Source organism: Chiloscyllium plagiosum, unplaced genomic scaffold (genome assembly GCF_037043375.1).
Source record: "Chiloscyllium plagiosum isolate Xiang-an unplaced genomic scaffold, Cpla_swu_hap1 HiC_scaffold_39, whole genome shotgun sequence".
Taxonomy (NCBI): domain Eukaryota; kingdom Metazoa; phylum Chordata; class Chondrichthyes; order Orectolobiformes; family Hemiscylliidae; genus Chiloscyllium; species Chiloscyllium plagiosum.
In genome coordinates, this window is record NW_028270177.1 from 25175885 (window position 1) to 25200231 (window position 24347).

Consider the following 24347-nt stretch of genomic DNA (forward strand, 5'->3'; position numbering starts at 1 on the left):
AAAAAATGCAAATACTTGTATCTACGTGAGGTGTGTCTTTGTTTACTAACTATATAAATTGACAGTTTCTCTCATTATATGCAATATCATTCAGCTATGAATATTTGAGTTATATGCCGTTATTTCTTGTTACAGTAGAAGTTTTAAAATGTGAAACTTTGACTAATTATATTGATTTTCAATGCTATCTGAAATTTTTGAAAGCTTTGCAAGTTTCGTCCAGCTGTTTTAGGAGTTAAGTGAGCTCTGAGTTGCAGAGTGTCCTTAAGTGGTCATGGGTCTGGACTACAAGGGTGGAATAGTTGAAGTCTTTCTGATTTTCCCAGTGTTAGCTCTAAGCTCCAGCAGCAAAGTTTACTTTAGTGGGAGAAGATGGCTACTGAAACTCCAAAGTGAAAGAAAATAAGGAACAAACCACTTTTTGCCAGATTAATCAAACTGTTAGAAATTGCTACTGGATATATTCCTCTTCCCAGTCTGTAGTATTTAGCTTCAGCAGTAATGAGTTCTATAGGTTGTGAAGTCAAACCATCTGCTTGTAATTTCTTTTCCTGCTTCCTTAGACTTTTAATAATTTTTACAATCTTACTGAGACCCGATAGCTGCTGCCAGATTGCAGGTCTAGTGTGTGTAGTATCCATACAATGCTGTGGAATCCATCCACTCAGTGAGTCATAGTGTACAGAATGGAAACAGATCCTTCGATCCAACTCACCCATGCCGACCAGATATCCTGGATTAATCCAGTCCCATTTGCCAGTATTTGGCCCATATCCCTCTAACCCTTCCTATTCATGCACCCATCTAGATGCCTTTTAAATGTTGTAACTGTACCTCCCCCACTTCCTCTGGCAGTTCATTCCGTACATGTAAAACCCTTTGGGTCAATAGCTTTCCCCTTATATGCCTTTTATACCTTTCCCCTCTAAGCCTAAACCGCTAGCTTTGGACTCCCTTACCCTGAGGAAAAGACCTTGGCTATTCACCATACCCATGTCCCTCATGATTTTATAAACCTCTATCAGGTCACCCCCTCAGCCTCCGCACTCCTGGGAAAATAGCCCCAGCCTATTCAGCCTCCCCCATAGCCCAAACCCTCCAACCCTGAACCCTGAACCCTTTCAAGTTTCACAGCATCCTTCCTATAGCAGGGAGAGCAGAACTGAACACAGTATTCCAAAACCTTGAAAGTTGTTTCATTTTCATACCAGCTCTATTCGCCTGCTCAACAAGAAACAGTTAAAATGCATACTCTGCTCAGCCAAATCTTCAAATTCCACGCTACCAACCAACTGCCATATTATCTTCTTTTTTTTCCATGTGAACCACACGCAAGGATTGGTAAAACAAAATGGGTTCTTTATTTGAAAGTGAAACTATTTACAGACAATATCCACTAGGGGGCACATGTCTAGTCTCACCCATGTAACTTGGGGACTGGCCAACAAAGGGGATGAATCTATCCTGACATGCTATGGAATGAATATCAGTAGTTTGAGATGCATTCCCCAATGGGATGTGCAGATCATATTTCTTCAACTTTCCGTTAAAAGGAAATCGCCAGCCTGTAATAGACTCGACCACATTATTTACTAAAATGGAACCATTAAACATTGAGGTCAGCTTACAGACACTCTGCATCCACTACAGTCCCAATTATTAATCATCACTTTATATCTTTCACAAATTTGCACATCATGTCCCCAACACTGAAGCACAGTCATTAATGTAAAAGTAATTGACAGTGATCCCAAAATGAACTTTTCAGGATAGAAGTGCTGTGAGTGGACATCAATTTTCCTTTAAGAACATTTAACCAATTTTACTTCAGCAAATTATCATTAACTTGACATTTTACCCTTGGAGGTATCATACCTGTTGTGAGGTACCTTATCTAACACTTCCTGTAAGTCCGCATCATTTGTACATATTAGCTTACTCCCATCTTTTTGGAAACTATTTTGGGAGTTCATGTTAACATCATATGGGAAGACATATAGGATATCTCTAATAATACTTCTCAAGATGTTGCAAGCAAATTTTTGATTCATCAACCTTTTAAAGTGTGAACTGTGTCAGCATCCTCCCAGTTTGAGGAAGCAGTTTTCAAATGCAGTAAACGATCAAGGAGTCACACGTAGAGATTGTGTTACACCTGTCTGATTTGTTTAAGGACTCTGAGGTAGATATTACTCAGGCCTGCAGCTCAATCTATTTTAAGGTTCCTTATTTAAGGAAAATCTCAGCTGTTTTAACATGAACAAGTTTACTGTTAACAGTAACACTTACTGCTATTAGTCGAGCATCAAAAGGAATGGCTGAAGCAAAGAGCTCATTCAGTACCTCTGCCCTAAGAATCCTCTTTATCCTGTCATTGAGCACCTCTTAATGACTCACTACCATCTCAGGAAATTCCCTAACTCTTAGAATAAGTGACAAAGCTCTTCACAATACCACCACAGCTTTCCACTGTTCTCTTTCCATTAAGCTGACCTAAGAGGAGCTACAGTTTTACTGAAGTATGCATGCCAATGTTTTTCTTGTGTGAAATGTACTTTTAATCCACAAGATCATCTTTGTTAACCAGTTTTTGATTTTCGGTACAGCCAGTCAGCCTGCTTAGCTTCTCACAATACTCTGCTCTCCCGATGTTAGGGATATAGATGCTTCATTTCTGCTTTAAGTGGCTCTTTGATATATTTTAGATTCAGCATTGGAAGGTTGTGATTGACCATTTGATTTATCCAAATAATCAGTTGTTTTATTAAGGTCAGCTTTAACTATCTGGAATTAATAGATGTTCAACACCTTAGTTTTTCCCATCATTAGAAACCATTCAGCCTATCAAGTGTGTCTCTTTAATCAATCCGATCATGGCTGATCGTAGATTTTTATGTCTTTTACCTATCCTATTGCATAACACTATTAGCTATTGGTAATCAGAAATCGATCAATCTCTATCGGAAACACATAGATAGCCTGAGCTTCTACAGCCCTCTGTTTCAGAGAATTCCAAAGGTTCACAACTATCCGAGTAAAAACAAATTCTCCTTATCTCAGATTTAAGTCAATCCCCTGGTTCTAGACTTCATAACTACAGAGTCATAGAGATTTACAGCATGGAAAAAGGTCCTTCGGTCCAATTTATCCATGGTGCCCATCTTTTAAAATTAATCTAGTCCCATTTACCTGTATTTGGTCCATATTCCTCCACACCTATTCCATCCACATGCCTCTGAAATGACAAAGTAGTACTCACCTCCACCACTACTTCAGACAGCCCAATGCAGACACTGACCACCTTGTGTGTGAAAAAATTGCCCCCTGGACCTTTTTGTATCTCTTGCTCTCAATTTCACCCCAGGGAAAACATTTTATCTGCACTGACCCTGTCTATTCCTTGTACAATTCACTGCGATCACCTCTAATGTTTCCATACCTGAGAGAATGCAGGTCCAATTTGGCAAATGTCTCTTCATAGCACAGTCCTGTCATCCAAGGAACACTTTTGCTGAATCTTCATTGGACCCCTCCACAGCAATATCTTCCCTGAGATAAGACCATTAAAACCACACTCTGCAGAGCTCCAGGTATAGTATAACCAAGCTCCTCTTTACTAGAAGCAAGGCTTCACTCCTCCTGTACTCAAATGCTCTTGCAATAAAGCTAACATTCCATTAGCCTTCCTCATGGCTTGCTGCACCTTCAGTGACTATCGACAAGGAAACCTAGGCATCTTTACACATCTACACTTTTCAGCTTCTTACTATTTAAGAAACAATCTGTACATTTGTTTCTTCTATGTCACATTTTTCTGCATTCTATTCCATCTGCTGTGTTCTTGCCCATTCACCATTAAGCCTGTCAAACTCCACTCAAAACATCATCCTCACACATGAAATCCCAGTTACTTTTATATCATCTGCAAAGTTCGAAACATTTAGTCTCCATGACCAAATATTGTGAACAGCTGGACCCCAAATACTGGTCCATGCAGTATTCCACTAGCCTGCCCATGTGTGAATGACCCAATTATTCCAATACTGTCTAACAGGCAGAAAACACTCATTAATACATTACCTTCTATCCTATGTGTTTTCATTTTTCTCACCAGCCACCTGTGGGGGACCTTATCAAAAGCCTCTGAATATCTAGCTATACTATATCCATTGTCTTCCCTTTATCAATTTTGTTAATGTCATTTTCAACAAGTAACATATCAAGTTCATCAAACATGGTTTCCCATTGGCAAGTACATGCTGACCATGCCTAACCAGATATTTATCAATAATAGATTCTGACATTTTCCCAACTAATGTTACACTGACAGTCTGTAGTTCCCTGTTTTCTCTCTTGCTTTCTCCTTGAATTCAAGAGTGACGTTTGGCATCTTTTAATCCATGGGAACCACTCCAAAGTCTACTGACTTTTGGAAGATAATCACCAATACATCGACTATCTCTATTGCCACATCCTGCAGAACTCTGATCAACATTCAGCTCCAGTTACTTTCTCCAGAACAGTTGTACTGATGCCAATTTCTTTCAAATCCTCATTCTCCCTATCTACTTGGATCTTGAGTTCTGGGAGACGTTTGGTACCATCTGCTGACAAACAGACATTAAGTAATCATTTTGCTTCTCTGCCATTTCTCTATTCTCCATTTTAAATTCTCCTGATTCACCACTGTTTTAGCCAAATGTTTGCTTTACACATTCCTATAGAAGCTTTTACAGTCTGGTTTTATGTTTTTTCGCTGGATTGCAATCATATCCTATTTTCCCTTTCCTTATCAGTTGGTTTGGTCCTCCTGTGCTGTATTCTATAATTTTCTGCTATTTCAGAAAATTTTATTGGCCTTTTTGTTCTTATACAATCCTGAAAATCTCTTGCTAGCCACAGGTGACTGAACATTTTTGAAGTTTGCAATTTGAAGGAATGCATACTTACTATACCTCATGTAATAACTCTTTAAGGTGTGTTCATTGTCTATGCATAGTTATACATTTGAATGCATTTTCCCAATTCAACCTTTCCATTCTATAACACTACATCTAAAGTAGCATGGCATGAGTTGGCTGTATAACATACTGCTCTAGAAAACCATCCCTCACACACTCCAGAAACCTGTTCTCCATAGCCGTTGGTGGTCAGCAGAGAGAAGAGCCAGCTGGTCCTTACAAGTATCTGAAGGCCAGATGTAGGACTGAGATTATGTCTAGGTGAACAGAGACATTCTATAGCCATCTAAGGAAGCATGAGATTCTCTTGGTGTGGCCAGGTGGGAAGAAGAATTATTGGAGTCCTTTGGGAGTAGATTTGCGAAACTGCCCGAAAACTAACAGATGTCCCTGGACAGAGCCACTCAAAGTTACTGCTCAGTGAAAAATGAATACATGAATGTGGTAGTTGGAAATGACTGGGGACTGTTTGCTCTGAGACCAATATAATGTGTAACAAATATAAAAGAAGGGTAATCCTTTCTGTAATTAGAATTATAAACAGTCTACAATGATAATAATAGATTTTTTTTGTTATTTTTCACAGTAAAAATCTCACTGAAATATTCTCTTTTTAGCTATGAACTGGAAATTCATTTTTTTCGTTAAAAGTTATTGAGCTATAAGAAAATCTTGTCCTCTTGACACCTAATTAAAGTAGAAATCAATGATAAATAAATAATCCCCACCTTAGGCTCCTTCTCCGTTATTTTCAATTCTGGCAGAAAGAACATTTGGGCCTGATTTTAACTCTATTCAATGGAGTGGTTTGAATGAGTTAAATCTTGCCATATACTCCCACAATTTGATTTCTCACTTTAATATGGAATGTTTTCTCATTTCATTTTCACACTGTCCAGCCTTAGGCATATCATGCAAGAAATTCTATACAATTTAACAACTGCATTAATTTGGAATTTTAAGATTTTAGATGCTTCTTCATTATTGTTATTCTTCAGAAGCAGTGGCAATTCAATTCTATAAAAACAAAGATTTATTTCCTTCTACACAACTCAAAAGTGAATCCATTCAGACACCTTTAGCATGCAGCTTCTTTGGCTCCATTAAATACAAACTGACATTATTTCCAAAAATGTTAAAATAAACATTACGTCAAGATAGTATCTAACTAAATACATCATACTGTATTTTCAATACTTTAGAATTCATCTGGGGAAGTTTAAATTTTAAATGATTGGGCGCTATTCATTAGCTTGGAGCTAGGATATCTTCAATGTAATATAATAAATAGGAGCCTCATTAATCTATAGAATTCTGATCCAAATCATAGGGTCTGCTGGTGCAGTGATAATGTCCCTACCTCTAAGGCAGAAGGCTGGGTTCAAGTCCCACCCACTACTGAAGCAGCTAATAACATCTCTGAACACCTTGAGAAAGAAAATATTGGCGTCAAATCATTCCTAACTCTATATCTAGCATTATACTTTATTGAGGCGACCGACTTTACTTTGTACGACCTCAGATTTTTCGATTATGGGTTAATCCACAACATTTAAAAAACTTACTTTCCTATGGATTTACTTAAAAACAGATTTGCTGCACCGAAACACTTCATCCTCAGTTATCTTAACTAAAATCCTTAAATGGCTGGCTTTGTTCTTTACCACAGGTTTAAATACACCCGTCATTAAACCAGATCAATCAGCCACAGTTGCCAGTCATGCAATAAAAATAGGGACTAACATTATAACAAATACATTCACAGGAGGTATACTCAGGGGCAGATTTTCAACTTGAATAGCAAGTGAAATTACACGGTTTCTATTACAGATGGTTGAACCAGTTTTACAAATGGCAGTCTTACAAACAGGTAGTCGAGAATTCACCTCCTATTGGTCATTGCACAAATAAAATGCTGCTTTGGCTGGACAATACAGATGCCGCTTTACCATAAGAATTTCTTATTCATATTAGGAAATTAAATTTACGTGAACAATTTTCCCAGAGTTTGCGCAACACGAAAGATAATGCACTGCCTCTGTTACATGGCAACACAAGCAAAGAGAATCAGGGGCTGGATTTTCTGAGAAGTGAAAATCTCCAACTGATGCAAATTGCCACCCTGGATTTCTGGCAGGAGATTCTGATCAGGACTCCTTCAAAAATGCAGAGCAATCTTCCATTCTGAGCCGCCCTTTGGAGATCAGTCAAAGGAAAGCAAACTGTGCTCCCTTTTCAACAGCAGTCAGCTAAAACGGTCTGAAAATTAAAGGCCCACTACCGGAGGCAGTGACTTTGACATCTGCAGTCAATGGGTTAAGTATGTACGGCTAGTGTGAGGTGAGAGTGATGGGACATTCAACTGTCAGGTGGATTGGGGTAGGTTGCCAAATGGGTAAGAGGGTAGTTGGCCAGGTGGGTAAGGTGCCAAGGAGCGAGGTGAGAGGGGGACCAGGTAACTGATGGAATGATTAGGGGATGTAGGGTGGATGGGAGATACTGGGTCTGGCAAGAGTATGGAATGTGGGGTTTGGGTGTCAATTCTTGGGATGAGGGTCAGTTCCATCATTGGTGCAGGGGTTTTATGTCCAGGGGAGGGAGGTTGATTGGGTATTGGGTCTGGTGATAAGCCAGAGGAGTTGAGTTTGGTGGAAGGGTAGGTACTGGCAGTGGTAGGGACCAACATCAGGAGGGGAGGGATTGGGCACAGGGAGGGGTCATGTCTGTCAGAGGGAGGAGGGGGCTCAAGTCTTGAATGGAGGGAATGTCGGGTCCAGTGAAGGAGGTGTAGGATCATTGTCTGGAATCATAGGGCATCTGGCAGCGATGTAGTTGTGAGTGATGTATGTTGGGAGTTGGGCTAATAATTACTCTTTTTAATGGACTGTTTTTATCTGAGGAACTATTCACTTTTCTTCAGTGGAACCCTCAGAATTCTCCTGTTTCAATGGGTACTTTCCAATGGTTCTGGTGCAGATGAACTTCCCACAGGAGTCTCCAATTTCCAGGGCAATTCCATTGGAGTGTGCTATGATGGGGATTCCTAAATGCAATTCTGACATTTGCTTCAGAAACGAACAGCTTGTTATCGGAAAATCTGGGCCCATACCTACATCGCCTGCATCAGTATGGTGGTGAGTAAGCCAGGATTCACACATTGGGCTGAATCTTCCCATTTTTCAATGAGATTCTTTTGTTCTTATGGTCCAACATAACTCACTATGTCTTTTGTCAAGCTCATCATCTTATTAACTCTACACCTTGCTCTTCACAGCTGTACTTGTGGAATCTTGTGACAACTGTCACTATCACGTACATCCCATTCCCTAAAACTACATGAGGTGCACGGTGGCTCAGTGGTTAGCACTGCCAAAGTGCCACATAGTGTCCAGGGACATGGGGGCTAGGTGGATTAGACATGGGAAGTGCAGGGTTTAAGGTATAGGGCAGGAGGATGGGATGCTCTTTAGATGGTCAGTATGGACTCGCTGGGCCGAATGTCCTGCTCCCATAATTTAGGGTTCGATGATACATGCTTCCAAGTATGTGCAAAACAAGTGAGTGTTAAGAAAACATATTAGATGCATCCTGTGTATGATATGCGTGTATCCGTCTGCACAAGGCAATCTGAATGACTCATATCACTGTGAGTCATAGGTGAGTCTGATCTCCAAAGTGAAGTGTGGACCGGCAGAAGTGGTGTCTGTGTTCGTCTGAGAGAGGCCATGATGATGTACTGAGGCTGATGGTTTATCAAGACCAACCTGCCTGGAGGCTGATTGAGGATCATACAGGGACCTGTTGGTTTAATTTGCCCATAATCAGCACGATCCATACAGAGGATGATGGAAACATGAACCGAGTTTCTGTGGTGTCCTGTGCTCATTTAAAAAGCAGCAATGGACATTCACTGTGCCTTTAAAACTGATCACAGCCCAAGGTGAGTTAATCACTATTGGAGAGTTTCCACTAACTACTCTTGCTTGAAAATCTTTGAGGAAATTGTAAATAAATCTAAACTGGTTCTTCTGAGTCATTTGAACTTTTTCTTTAAATTTAGTAACAGATTACTGTTTCCCAATATCACCAAAAAGTACACTTTTCTAACAAGTCACTGTCAGGAATGTGAAAGCTGGTTTCTCATGGCTGGGAGGTTGATACGGGGATTTCAAATTGCTACAACTTGTGATAAAGTCAATTTCAACCTTGTTAATCAAATCTGACCGATTTATCCCACTTAAACAGATCAACATGTATTATATAAAACAATTTGTGATTTAAAAGAGCACACTTATAAATCTGAGCCAAACACAGTTGGTCAAGATAGGTTTTGGATGCTGCGCTGTGCAGCATCCAAGTTGAATAGAAACTCTAGAAAGGAGAACGTACTTCTCATCAAAATGGGCTCAGTTTTTGCCAATATGGGGACTTTCCCTAGTTATCTAGTACTTATTTAATTATGGAAAATATCACTAAACCGACCAATACAACTATGATTTAATTATTATACGTTGTGATTTTCACTCTGGCACTGTGCAACTGCAAATTCCTAAATCCATCATCACACATCCATGTCACCTAGCAAATATGTAGCGGAAAATCTAAGGAATAATCAGAGAGGGAGATCTTTATTCTGGTAGTTTCACAGTATGCAACTGTAGTTGCACATGGTTAATGTTTTGACGGAAGTAGATGGAAAACTTAAAACAAATAGTTCAAGATGCAAACAGAAAGGAACTATATATGACATTCATCAGTTTTATGTATTTTAATACATGCATGTCAAAAAATGAGGAAACTATGCAGAAACAAACCTCACAAATGCATCAGCATCAAATCTAATCTGTACTTTCTAGGATTCTCTACACTGGAGAATTGAGGATGCTTCAAGACAGAAATCAATAGATCTTTGGACACCAAAGAAATCAAAGAATTTGGGGATAGCATGTGTAGATCTCACTGAGGTAACTCAGCAGCCAAAATCTTTATTAAATCGTCGAGCAGGTTAATTCTGACATCTGCTCTTACTTACCTTATGTGTTTGACTGACCTTTCATGCTTAATTGTAATTCAACCCAGTCAAAAGTTATTCATAACAATAATACATCAATGTAAGTTAAATGTCAATTGCATCTTTGTACTTAAGCAGCTGTTTATTAACCTTGGCACCTTGCCCACAAGTCATTAAGAATTTATGTGGGACAGGCTTTACTTGAACCATGCTGGAACAAGTGTCCTGGCAAGTTGAGGAGGTGGGGCTGCAGAGTGGTCTTTGTGGGGAGAGGTGAATAAAGGCTTACAAAACAAAAGTATATGGCAGCATTTGCAGGCAGCTATTTGGACCAAAATAATCGAATTAAGGGCACAAAGAAAGGATAATAAGCATGATCTTACAGTCATTACAGAGTCATGGATATTAGGAGATCAAAGCTGGGCACTAAATATTTGGTATATGTGACTTTTTGGAATGACAATCAGTAAAGAAAGGATGGGGGGGTAGCTTTGTTAATACGAGATGGAATAAAAATGATAACAAGAAAGAGCTTGGATCAGATAATGTAGAATTCATAGTGGTGGAAAATTAAAACAGTTCTAACTCACAACAAAAATACATTAGAAGAAGATTGGTGGGGCGGGGTTCAAGGGCGGAGGAGCGGGAAGTGGAGGAGATGTGGTGGAGAGCATCGTTGACCACGTCTGAGGGGAAATTGCGGTCTTTGAAGAAGGAGGCCATCTGGGTTGTTCAGTATTGGAACTGGTCCTCCTGGGAGCAGATGCGGCAGAGGCAAAGGAATTGGGAATATGGAATGGTGTTTTTACAGGGGGCAGGGTGGGAGGAGGTGTAATCTAGATATACAGGGGACAGGGTGGGAGGAGGTGTAATCTAGGAGTAGCCACGGGCACCTGCGTGGGCCCCAGCTATGCCTGCCTCTTCGTCGGATATGTGGAACAGTCCATCTTCCGCAGCTACACTGGCACCATCCCCCACCTTTTCCTCCGCTACATCGATGACTGTATCGGCGCAACCTCGTGCTCCCACGAGGAGGTTGAACAGTTCAGCCACTTCACCAACACCTTCCACCCCGACTTCAAATTTACCTGGACGGTCTCAGACTCCTTCCTCCCCTTCCTAGACCTCTCCATTTCTATCTTAGGCGAACAACTCAACATGGACATTTACTATAAACCGACTGACTCCCACAGCCACCTAGGTTACACCTCCTCCCACCCTGCCCCCTGTGAAAACGCCATCCCATATTCCCAATTCCTTCGCCTTGGCCGCATCTGCTCCCAGGAGGACCTTCTTCTTCAAAGACTGCAATTTCCCCTCAGACGTGGTTGACGATGCTCTCCACCACATCTCCTCCACTTCCCGCTCCTCCGCCCTTGAATCCCACCCCTCTAATCGCCACCAGGACAGAACCCCACTGATCCTCACATACCACCCCACCAACCTCCAGATACATCGTATCATCCTTCGTCATTTCCGCCACATCCAAATAGACCCCACCAAGGATATATTTCCCTACCCTCCCCTATCAGTGTTCCAGAAAGACCACTCCCTCTGCCACTCCCTCGTCAGGTCCACACCCCCCACCTACCCAACCTCCACTCCCGGCACCTTCCCCTGCAACCTCAAGAAATGCAAAACTTGTGCCCACACCTCCCCCCTCACTTCCCTCCAAGGCCCCAAGGGATCCTTCCATATCTGTCACAATTTCACCTGCACCTCCACACACATCATTTACTGCATCTGCTGCACCCGATGTGGCCTCCTATACATTGGGGAGACAGGCACCCTACTTGCGGAGCATTTCCGAGAACACCTCTGGGACACCCGCACCAACCAACCCAACCGCCCCGTGGCTGAACACTTTAATTCCACCTCCCACTCCACCAAGGACATGCAGGTCCTTGGCCTCCTCCATCGCCAGACCACGGCAACACGACGCCTGGAGGAAGAGCACCTCATCTTCTGCCTAGGAATCCTCCAACCACAAGGGATGAATGCAGATTTCTCCAACTCCCCTCCCCCTCCCCACCCCACCTTATCTCAGTCCCAACCCTCAGACTCAGCACCGCCTTCTTGACCTGCAATCTTCTTCCCGACCTCTCGGCCCCCACCCTCTCTCCGGCCTATCGCCCTCACCTTAACCTCCTTCCACCTATCGCATTCCCAACACCCCTCCCCCAAGTCCCTCCTCCCTACCTTTTATCTTAGCCTGCTTGGCACACCTTCCTCATTCCTTAAGAAGGGCTTATGCCTGAAACGTCAATTCTCCTGCTCCTTGGATGCTGCCTGACCTGCTGCACTTTTCCAGCAACACATTTTTCAAGACATGAATTAGGCCTGACCTAGAATACAATAAATTATTCTGGTCTCCTTATCGAAGGAAAGATTTTCTGGCTTTGGAGACAATTCAGAAAAGGTTTACCAGGTTGATCTGGGTATAGAGTGATTTTCATTTCAGGAATGGCTGAGCAAGTTCGAGTTGAGATGAATGAGAGATTACCTTAGTAAAACATATACAGTTTTTTTTAGGTGTTTGATAGGGTCGAGAATGCAGAGAGATTGTTTCCATTTGTGGGAGACTCTAGTACCAGAGGGCATAATCTCATAATAGGGGTCGTGTATTAGGACAGAAATAAAGAAGACCTTCCTTTCTCAGAGCGTACTGTATCTGTGGGATTCTTTATTGCAGAGGCCTGTTGAAGCTGGGACATTAGTATATTCAAAGCTGAGATAAACAGATTTTTAATCAGTAAGGGAATCAAGGGTTATGGGGAAAAGGCAAGAAAGTGAATTGAGCACAATGACATCAGCCACAATCTCACTGAGTGGTAGAGCTGACTCAATCAACCAAATATCTCTCTCTTCTCCTCGGTCTTATGATCTTCTCTTAAGAAAAATTGAACAGGCTAAGCCTATATACATAGGACATTAGAAGAAAGAGAGGTGATCTCACTGAAACATATAAGGTCTTGAAATCTGAAGTTCTGGGTCGAGTAGTTACCAGCAGGCTGTTTCCGCTTGTAAAAGAGATTGAAACCAAGCACATGGCTTAACAATTAAAACAAATGAGCAGAGTATTTATCCTCAGATGGTCGTTAGAATGCAATATTCTCCTCCCCAGAAGAAGGCTGGAATTTTAAATGTATCCATGACTAAATAGGGGAAATGGGGTCACAGTGGATGGACATTTTGGTTGGCATGACCCAGCTGGGGTCAAAGGGCCTATCTCAGTGCTGCAGAACTCGATGACTCTAATTAGACAGACAAGGGAGTCAAGGGTCATGCAGCACAGACAGGAAAGTGAAGCTGAAGCCACGTCCAGATCAGTCATGGTTTTGTTGAATGTTAGAGCGGCTCAAAGGGCCAGAGGGCCTACTCCTGCTCCAAAATCCAAAATGTGTTCCTATATTCCTCATTGCAGAGTTGGCTGTGGGAATGTGGAATATCAATGAAAGCCTCAGCAACAACTATAAATCCCCCCCTGAGATTTAAGGGGGGGAATCTCTTTTATAACCATATAAATAACGGAAAAAGAACTTTTGAGGAGCGAAGCACAAATAAGGGGCTTGCATTTTTGGTGAATAACCTAAATAGTGAATGGAATATGCAAATGAAAATCAGACAATATATCTAAATAAGATGTTTGAAGAGGTAAGAACAAAGCTTTATGTCTCTTAAAAGTCTTTGGTAAGATGATGGATAAATATTACACTCTGAGGGCCTGTATTTTTCAGTTTGGGAAAAGTATGCAACTCTCTGCATTGGTGTGATGTACTTCGGAGTTGTAAAAAAGCAAGTCAGAAACCACACTACTGATAGTGGACTGTTGTGGATAATATAGAGGTATCAAGGTGTAATCAATATACTCCTAGCAGCACACTGTCATGTTAATGGAAAAACAAATGTTTGATTTCTCCCCCCTTTGGAAAGATGTCAGAAATTAATGAACAGTTGCTTAACTGCAGAGAACCAATTAGCATTTAATTTACTTCGATGTATCTGTGCTGCAAGTAACTTTGGGTCGTGCTTAAGTACATTTAAACATTAAAGGTCACCTTGTACATTTAAAAAGTAACAAACAACAGTAGTGGTTCTGAAAGAACAGTCAATGGCCTTGAAACATTAACTCTGCTTTCTCTCCACAGAGGCTTCCGTAAGTGTTGAATTTCTCTAGAAATTTCACCTTTTGTTTCAGAGTAAACATTCAACAACTCAGCGAGATTGTTTTATCTTATAGAGTCATACAGCACGGAAACAGACCCTTTGGTCCAAACAGTCCATGCCGACCATAATCCAAAACTAAACCAGTCCCACCTGCCTGTGTTTCATGTCCTTCCAAACATTCCTTACTCATGTACTTATCTACATGTCTTATAAACATAATAATTGTAACTGCATCCTCCACTTCATCCAGAAGATCATTTCACACATGAACCACTATATGGGTGAAAAAATTCCCCTTGTGTCTTTTTTTAAAATCTTTCTCCTCTCACCTTTAAAATATGTCCCTTAGTCTTGAAACCCCCACCCTAGGGAAAAGACACCTTATCTATATCCCTCGCAATTTTATAAACCTCTATAAGATTAGATTAGATTACTTACAGTGTGGAAACAGGCCTTTCGGCCCAACAAGTCCACACCGACCCGCTGAAGCACAACCCACCCATACCCCTACATTTACCCCTTCACCTAACACTACGGGCAATTTAGCATGGCCAATTCACCTGACCTGCACATCTTTGGATCACCCCTCAACCTCTTACACTCCGGTAAAAACAGTCTCTGCTTATTCCAGCCTCTCCTTACAACTCAAACGCCTGATTCCTGACAACATCCTGGTAAATCTCTTCCAAACCCTCTGCAGCTTAATAACATCCTTCCTATAAGAGGGCGACCAGAACAGGACACCCCAAGTACCTTGCCACACTATCTCCTCATCCTTTGATTCTATTAATCTAAAGATCTATTGATCTCTGTCTTGAAGCATCCACAGTTGTCTGGTGCAGAGAGTTCCAAAGGCCACAGGGTGACATTTTGGTGCACGGTTCAGGTTCCCTTTCATAAACACACTTTATTTTGAGCCATATAGAAACTCAGCCCTCTGGATACACAGAGAAATACGTCAAAATGGATATATAAACACCCTTTGCATGAACGCCTGTAAACCTCTGGATTATAAATTCTTCTACTCATATCCAGAATGCTCACATAAAACTTGTCAGGTTAAACTTATACCCTCCTCCAGAGAGAATGCTGTGCTGCCATCAGTAGCAGGAGGGTGTAATTTCAGAGTGATGCGTTCTAAATGAGCATTTTGTAAAATTGGGATACATAAAGGATATGAAAGATTACAAATGATACAAATTAATTTCAAAAAAATTTCAGATTGAATAAGCTCTGTACACTACGGCTCACCAATCCCATTTCACTTAACAATTAAGGAAGATTTACATGTAACTAGTGAGTTAATTAGGTTTCACTCTAGCAGTTTGATGTCATCAAAATCTTTGATTATATTACTAGATATGGACAGACATATGCAATCGTTTCATTTGTAACTTACACATTTGTAACACTGACAGTTATTTTTCTCCTGCCTATTAATAGTTTATTAAGAATACTGCTCATATTATTTTCCACACATAAATCATAACTTACTTTTCAATGATATATTCGTAATTGGTAATCTTTCTCGATTTATGACTTCAGGCAACAAATAACATGGATTGCATTGCTTACAGATATCTGCACTGAAAGCTGCTGTTGGCTAAATAAATGCAAGATTGAATAAACCTCACCATGAAGGTCACATACATCAATCTATATAATTAAAAGTTCTGTGGCTGTTGTGTTTTCATGGATCACAATTTGAAAGATACTTTCTTTCTTGCTTCAGCTCTCAGCCTGAGCTCCTTGTTCAGTTCTCTCAGACTTCAGTTCCCACTTTACCTCAGTGACTTAGGTGCCCCACTTAGTACCATCACTATGACCACACTCAGGCTGATCCAACTTTCTCTGTTATCCTCCTTGGTACCCACTCCAAAGCTGACACATGCTGAGTCCACCGCTGTCTCCAGATCAGATTCTAACTGCTCCACTGATTCATACCATACCACCCTCAGTGACAACTCCCTTCCTAAAAGCTGCATTGCCAACTTCCCTTGAGTGCTCTCATTTCCACAGTCTATGTGTTTCTAAACTCCTATCATTCATGGGTTTGCACATCATCATCACAGCCTGTGTTTTTTTGTAGTGATTCCTAGGAAAAAGGGTTTATCAACAGGAAAGGTTGAGCAGGTTTCGCCAATACCTATTAGAGTATACAGGAATGAGGGACCATTTTATTGTGACATATGAAAAAGTCCAGAAGAAACTTAACTGGATGGGTGCTGAAAGGAATTAATGTAACCACATAATTGAAATTTGTATGAATGAAGCAACAACTGGGGCTTGTCAAAAAGCTACAACATTAATAATTGAGATTTTAATCTGCACGTAGCCTGCAAAGATAAGATGGGTGAAGAAGTTGGATGCTAGCTTTTGGTGATTTGTGCATGAGGAGCCCTATATCTCCCTGTGCTTTCTGGAGTTTTTCTGTTTTCAAATAGTATTCAGATCCTCTACTCTCCTGCTAAAGTGTAGAACCTCACAGTTTTCCCAGATTATATTCCAGCTGCCAAGTTTCATCCTCTCACGTAACCTGTTTGTAATCCTTCTCGAGGCTATCTGCCTCATCCACCCTCTTGCCTTCCCGCCTATTTTGGTGTCATTTGCAAACTTGGTGATAGAACATTTATTTCTCTTTTCCAAGTCATTGATACACATTGTAACGGTAGCCTAAATGTGGAGTTCACAGAATGTTTCTTAGAAATTTAAGTTCTTGAGCTAAGCAGCAAGTACGTTACTCAAGACCTGGTATTGTACAAAACTATAGGTTAAATTAACCACTTTGTACTGATGGTGCTGAAGATAGCAGTAACAATATGACTGAATAGTCGACTTAAAGGAAAGAGTGGGATGAAGAATATTAATTTATGTCCACAGGTATTTTGTGTCAGTCTTCACTATACAGGATACAAGTGTTATGAAGATGGGGTCCACTGTACTTTTAAGGGAGTTAAAAGCTAACAGAACCACTTGACACTACACCAAGTGTTCTGAAGAAAATATAAGGTAACTTTTGGTCAAACAACTCGATTAGCTGGTTGCCTGGAGATGACAAAACAAATTTGAATTAGGCGAATCAGGTTAAATTATACCACCAAAAATACCAAACTCCAATCAAGTTTGAATTTAGTATATTGACAATCTTAAAAGTCAATGACACAATCTGATGCTTTGGGGGTGTAAGACTGGGGAAAATTGAACAGTTGGGAGGAGAACTGCCAAGCCACCTGCATCTGCAGACTGCCTGGAAAAAAATAGGGACCTTTATCGATCAATGACTAGTGAAACAGAAATCCCTAAGAAGAAGAAAAGAAGACAGAGGAAGATATGAGAAGATTTTACATTTGGCTGGTTTTGAAAAGTTAAATTTTGGTAAATCTTAATCAGGAGTTTGATCAAACTAGTATTATAGAAGGGAAAGTAAAAGATTGGTTAGAGGAAGGAGTTGTAAATAGTTGTTAGTTAATTATTCTCTGTTATATTTTAAGAAATAAAGTTGTTAATTTTTACATTAAATAGTTCTTGGCCTCTCAAATTTTCACAGAATACTGCACAGGATAAATCTTTTCTGTGTTGCTGGCTTAAATTAAGCAGGAGGGTTTATCCCGTGTCGTAACACAAGTCACATCCAAAATGTGGTTGCAAATCAGGAATTGGAAGGAAAAGAGGAACTAAAGAAAATTACAATCACACTGGAAGGGATCCTGAGCAAATTGCTGGAGTTGTGGGTTGACAGTTTCCTGCGTTCTGATGGGCTTCATCCTCAGAGCTTAAAAATGATCAGATTTTTTATGTTGGTTTTAATTTTCCAAAATTCGCTAGATTTGGGGAAAGCTCCATTATTAGAAAACAGTGAAGATACTTCCTTTATTCAAAAAGGGAGGCAGACAGCAGGAAATGACTGGTTTGTTAGCTTCACATCGCTCACAGAGAAGATGTTAGACGCTGTTATTAAAGGCACTATAGCAGGAAATGTAATGGTAACTGGGCAGGGTCAATATGGTTTTGTTTGTATTAGACTTGAATATAAATTGGACATATGTGCATACTAAAAGAAAGGAGATTAGAGAAGAGTCTCAGAACATGAAACATAGGAGCAGGAGAAGTTCACTTGGCTCGTCAAGCACACTCTGCAAACCAATAAGATCATGACTGAACTCTTAGTGCACTCTTAAACTCCACTTTCCTGCTTGTCATCCATATCCCTCATTTCTTTTGTGTGTCATATATCACAGAATGTCCCATTTTAGTCTTGAAAATTGTCAATGACATAGCTCCACCTGCTAATTGGGAATGGGGGAGAGAGTTACAATGACTCTCTGAGAGAAGAAACTCCTCCTCTTCTCCATATAAAGTGGACAAGCCCTTATTTTTAAACTGTGCCCCCAAACTTTAGTTTCTGCCAAGTGAGGAAACATCCTCTCAACATCCTCTGAACCTTCCATGTTTCAATCTTCTTTAGTCTAATGAGTACAGGTCCAAATCATTTAATCTTTTCTCATAAGGCACTCACTTCTTAAGAAAAATTAAGGTAGAAGCATAAAACAATGGAGGCGATTTGAACTCCTGACATGGAACAAATGGGCAATAGGCAGTGGGTATCTGTTCCTAAAGAGAGAGTAATCTTACTGCACAACATCTTCAATGCTTTGAGATTATCTTGACTTTCTGGTTACCATGAAACATAATAGAAGGCCTATAATTTGAATAATGGACAACCTAGATATCAACTAGCTGGCAATGACATAGATCTAGGGGGTGAGCCTACCCTACAGAACCACAGCAGCCTGAGTATTCCTGCTCTCGCTTCACAAAAAAAAAGTATTACTCAGAATATAGTTCTTTTGTTTCATTGCCCGGTATAACTGAGGGGAGTACACATGGTATGTTTCCATTTGTCTTTCAAAACAGTCCCATGTACATTTTCTCACATACAAGCAGAATGGAATCTCCTTTCTGGTTTAGGAAGGCAACTGGGATGAAGGCAGACACAAGCAGAATAATACACACATAGAGATAAAACTGAGAGGAGCACAGCTAAACTGACAGAGCAAGAAAAACATTAAAATGAAAACATGAACAAAACAAGAACAAAACAGTCGCAGGAAGAGGGATGTATTGTATTTTTTTCAGAGTGTAGAGGACCATCTATATTGCAACACATTTTACATTCCACAACACTCCTGCCACTAACATAGTACCTGACTTCAATTTACCATGAGAACTACTACAGTAGCACTAAATGTAGAAGCTACATGGGTGACTGGTAGTTTGTAATCTCAAGTTAGATCCCCATAGTTTGAATCGATATCTGAAACTGTGTTAAGTTGCAGCACACTGATTGGTCCAGATATCCAATAGTATCTGTTTCCATCATTAATATATTTTGATAAAGAAGTGTGATTTGAAATTGGAGGCTTTTAATGGTTACTAAATCACCATTTGTAATTATGCAAGAATAATAAAGACAAGTGACCTAATTAGTTGATCATTCAGTTGGACTTTAATATTAAATCTTTATTAAGGTCACTGGATAATTGCTTTGGACTTTATATCTATGCAGCGCAACAAGATACTTTTATTCCAAAAACTTGGTGCTTCCAATCACATTCATATTACAAGTGAGTCATTTCGGTATGTTCCAATTCTTAGAAAAATGTCAGGGTTGTCATAAATTACCTTCAAGCGCGTACTTCATGTCCTGAGCAAATAGCTGCCACATAACCTCAGCACTTACTTTTCCCATGTTAAGTTCTTGAGGGAATCTGAAATTGAAACACATATCTCTATGTCAAATACACACACTTGACTGCATAAAAATAGGTAATTTACTTTCAAAATAATTCAATTTGAACTACTCTATATTTGGAAAAATAGAATATAAATTGCATACATGCAATTTCCTTTGGTATCATTTGTTACAAGAATGTTATCAAAATTTGCAGCTTGCTCTACCCAATATCATACATTAATCTTCCCACCCCAACCCTGTCCTCCCACCAGTCTCAAGCTTTCTCACAACAGTACTAAGTACATTATATATTTTGCTAGGTAGGAACTCCTTTGCCATCCTTTTCAATTTTCCTTGGTCACATCCATGATACACCAATTACAGCTGAGAGGCCAGGCTCGATCCAAAACCTTATTCAATGCAGCTCTCCGTTAGCTGCTCAATGAGGTGAATGTGCAATCTGGTCATGAGCTTTCTAGGCAACTTTCTTTGATCTGTGGAGAGAACTGCCCTCTTTCCATTGATACTTCCAAGAATAATGTAGATAAAATGGACAGTTGAGAGGGAGCTGGAAGATGAATTTGAACTAGTGAATGATCATGGCACAGACTTATGGATGCATTAGTGTGATATGTCACAGTTCTGAATGCATTTCCAAGATGTAAAATGTACTGATTTGCTTTTGGACTTGTTCTAATATACATGCATGAATTATAATATGACGATTGACAAAACATTCATAAAAGTCACTTGTAAAGGAAGATAAGACCAGATCATTGAGTTGAAACAAAGTCAAGATCACACAAAGGGCCCAATGAGCAGATAGCAGCACTCTGGATTTATCAATGTTGGAATGCTATTTAAAAAAAATACTGCAATTCTTTGCGTGAAAGCCGACGTTGCAAATGAAAATATTTATATACAATTTTAGCAACAGAAAATTGCTTGGTATGGAACGTTGATGCTCCACACTAATAACAAATTCTTACTTTAAAAGTTAAAATTGTATTTTGACCCAGTATTGTCAGATGGAACGAAATGAATAATAAGCCAAAACTCTGATTGCTCTGACATGACAAGATGACAATTTCCAGCATCATAGTGTTCATTAGCTACTTTAACACTTGTCAGAAAAAATGCAAATATTCTTCCTTCAGTAATTAAAGAATTTAATAGCTATAAAAATGGTAACACAATTATTAAATGAAACATAATTCCAAACACTCAATATTTAATATAAATGAAATAGGACTACTGTCTGAGCAAAGGAATCTCAAGTTTTATCCATAAGTTTTCTATATGTGGAAATATTTAGCTTTGTTGGAACTGCATTTTTCATGAGCCAAAATTTCTTGTATCATTTTAAAAGATAATTAAAATGAATGTGCATAAGGGACAAATTAAGCTGCCCACACGCTTTCTGCAGTGAGCTGCAATGATAGCATGGATCAGAAGCACAATTGCAAAACTGCAGCTTTGACTCTTCAACCTGCATTTCCTGCTTCGGGGTGGGAGTTCAGAGGCCTTGCATTTATCTTACGTTTAATGAATACATGATGCTTTATTCTTCCCAAATGTCAATGGTGGCACTAAGACTCAAGTATCCCCACACTTGTGTAAAATTCCATCAGTGCTTAAAGCTACACTTAGGATGCATCACAACATTTTGAACCTTTGTGAAACTTGCTGGGGCTGTGGGATGTCAGGTTGCAGTTGCACAGGATGTTGGCGAGGCCACTTTAGGAGTACTGCATCCAGTTCTGATCAGGAAATATATTATTAAATTGCAGAGGGTGCAGAAAAGATTTACAAGGATGTTAGGAGGACTAGAGGGTCTGAGTGATCAGGAGAAGCTGGATAAGCTGGAGTGTAGTAGGTTGAACAGTGACCTTACAGATGTTTATAAAATCATGAGAGGCATGAATAAGTTGAATAGCAAAGGTCTTTTCCTTCAAGTAGGGGAGGTCAAAACTAGGGGGCATTTTTTTAAGGTGAGAGGAGAAAGATTTGAAAAGAACATGAGGGGGCAATATTTTTACAGAGTGAATTCGTATGTGGAACGAACTGCCGAAGGAAATGGTAAATGCGGTACAGTTACAACTTTTAAAAGGCATTTGGACAGGTACATGAATAAGAAAGCTTAGAGGGTTGTGGACCAAATGTAGGCAACTGGGGCGAGTTTAGTTTGGGAAACTTGGTTGGCATGGGTGAGTTGGACCGAAGTGTCTGTTTCCATGCTGTATGACTCTTTCAAAGGAGTGATCCCCAAAATGATGTGGTTATTTTCACTTTACTGTGGAATCTTGTCATGTGCAAATTGTCTGCCATGTACCTGCATTCCAACAATGCACAGTGCTTCGAAATGTCTTCATACGAAGAATATCAGAACGCATTCACTCTGAAGAGCATTAACAGTTGAATGAACAGAATAGACAGGGCACTCGTCCTCCTCTTCCGATTCTAATTTAGTTTGCAATTTTCCAATTCTCTCACCTATCCACTCACTCTTGAGGATGGTACCTATCTACTCTTCACTTCCCCAGAGTGACTGCTACCAAGTCACTAGGTATTTGCTGTCAATCCTGATGCTATCCTCACCTGTCAGCTACAGAACAGAACTGTCCACTAGAAGTGGTCAGCAAGCAACCTGCAGCAGTTAAATGTCATCACCTTCTCCAACCTCCCCCACTCCAACTGCAGCCTGAAGTCAGCAATGATGAGGAAATGATGTTCATAGAATCTGCTCTTAAGAAGGACTGGCGATTAAATATCGAAGTAGTGATTTTAAAGAAACCAAATTCTTGCACCTTCCATTTAGGACAATGCAAAGCAAAGCCAATTACAAGGTGGCTCCTGGCAAGTCATTTCAAATAGGGGATTGCAAGAAAGAGAACTTTCACAGCAGCTCTGCTTCATCATCTCTGCTGTCTTGCCTGAAATTCTTGCTGAAATAAATGCAAGAGGAAACTGTATTAATGTTCTGATATTCTTGTTATGAAGACATTTCAAAGCACTGTGTGTTGTTGGAATACAGCTACATGGCAGACAATTTGCACATGACAAGAATCCACAGGAAAGTGAAAATAACCACGTCATTTGTTTTTGGGGGATCGCTCCGTTGCTTTCTTTTCAACGCAGTACCAGAAACAGGAAAAGGATGTTTGTTTTTAAGCTCATGGAATTTACTGTTTAATTGCATAGCAGAGTTATAAAATTGCTAAAATGATACATTAAGGTGAAGCTTATTGTCTTGTACTCAATTGGACAGAGAAAAAAATATTTTCAGGAATGGGATTCAACCGTTTACCTTGTTCCTCTCTGGACCAGGGAGGTTGATTGGCATTGTACTGGCAATTAGCACATTTGAACAGGCTCCTATTTTCTTAATTACCAACCTCAACTTTCTGTGCTGAGTTTAATAGGCACTTAACCTGCAAATTCAGCAAGTTTTTAAAAATAACTTGACATTGATGTAAGATGCTGTTTGCTTGAAGCAAATGCTGGAGTAGGAAAAGTCAACTTTTAAGTTCTTAAGATTCACAATTCATGGTGTATCTTTAACTCCCTGAACCTGCAGGTCAATTTGTGTTTTAATAATGGAATCTGACATTAATACACTTTTATTTTTCCAGCAAGGCTTAATCCTATAGATGAGATCAATTAGGTAGAAGTGGATTCCTTCTAAAATTCAGGGATGAGGTTGTGGTACAATGAGATTGATGTAAACTATGATGATGAAACCAATGCATGTGAAGAGAGAGGTCTTGGACATTTTACTAGAGAGCTATATTTGAGAATCTATTATGTACAGGTGTGAATAAAGGTATGATGCACTACATTAGGAGTTGAAGAGCTTTACTTTCTGATAAGAAGCAAGCAGCCTCAGGGTCAGTGTATATTCAGGCACTCATAGCTCTAGAGACCCGGGTCCCAATGCGTGGGGAGCGAGTACTGGCTTAAAGCACAAGGTAAACCTGGCTTGCTTTTTATTTTAGAATATGAGATGTCACGAATGCAATGTAATAAAAATGATACATGTATACATATATCTTATTCATCACATCATTCTGCTCTGTCACAGTTAATTTCAAATAAATTTATTCAAGTGAATTTCTCTCAGCTAATTTAAAAGAAATTGCATTTTTAACTCAGTGTGTTAGCCTCAGCGTGATGTTTATCAAAACAAATGAGGTAAACTTCAAACTGGGGCTAATGGAAGAACAGAGCTTTGTGTACAGTGTAATGGATATTGGTCCCACTGTGATGAATAAGTGGTAACGTCAAATCTTTCAGATACCGTTGAGTCTGATTTCAATACCCATATGTTAGTAATGATGAACCCAGTGATGACATGTAAATGAGCTGGATTAACAGCTAACTGAAGTGGCCACCTCACTGATCAGGACTAAGCAAAGTGAGATTATTACTTTTGCTGCTATCAAATCTAACATAAAGGTCTAGAAATTGTACCACG

The 24347-nt window shown here is 39.9% G+C and overlaps 1 protein-coding gene across 6 annotated transcripts in view; it reads right to left on the reverse strand.

The window, feature by feature from the left end:
- The window catches only part of unc13c (unc-13 homolog C (C. elegans)), a 582280-nt gene that overhangs the window by 152352 nt on the left and 405581 nt on the right, over nucleotides 1-24347 (reverse strand). For all 6 annotated transcript variants that reach the window (XM_087981434.1, XM_087981433.1, XM_087981432.1 and 3 more), the window contains one exon: nucleotides 19822-19907. In XM_087981434.1, the coding sequence (XP_087837560.1) occupies nucleotides 19822-19907 (86 nt within the window). The remainder of the gene's footprint in view (nucleotides 1-19821; nucleotides 19908-24347) is intronic.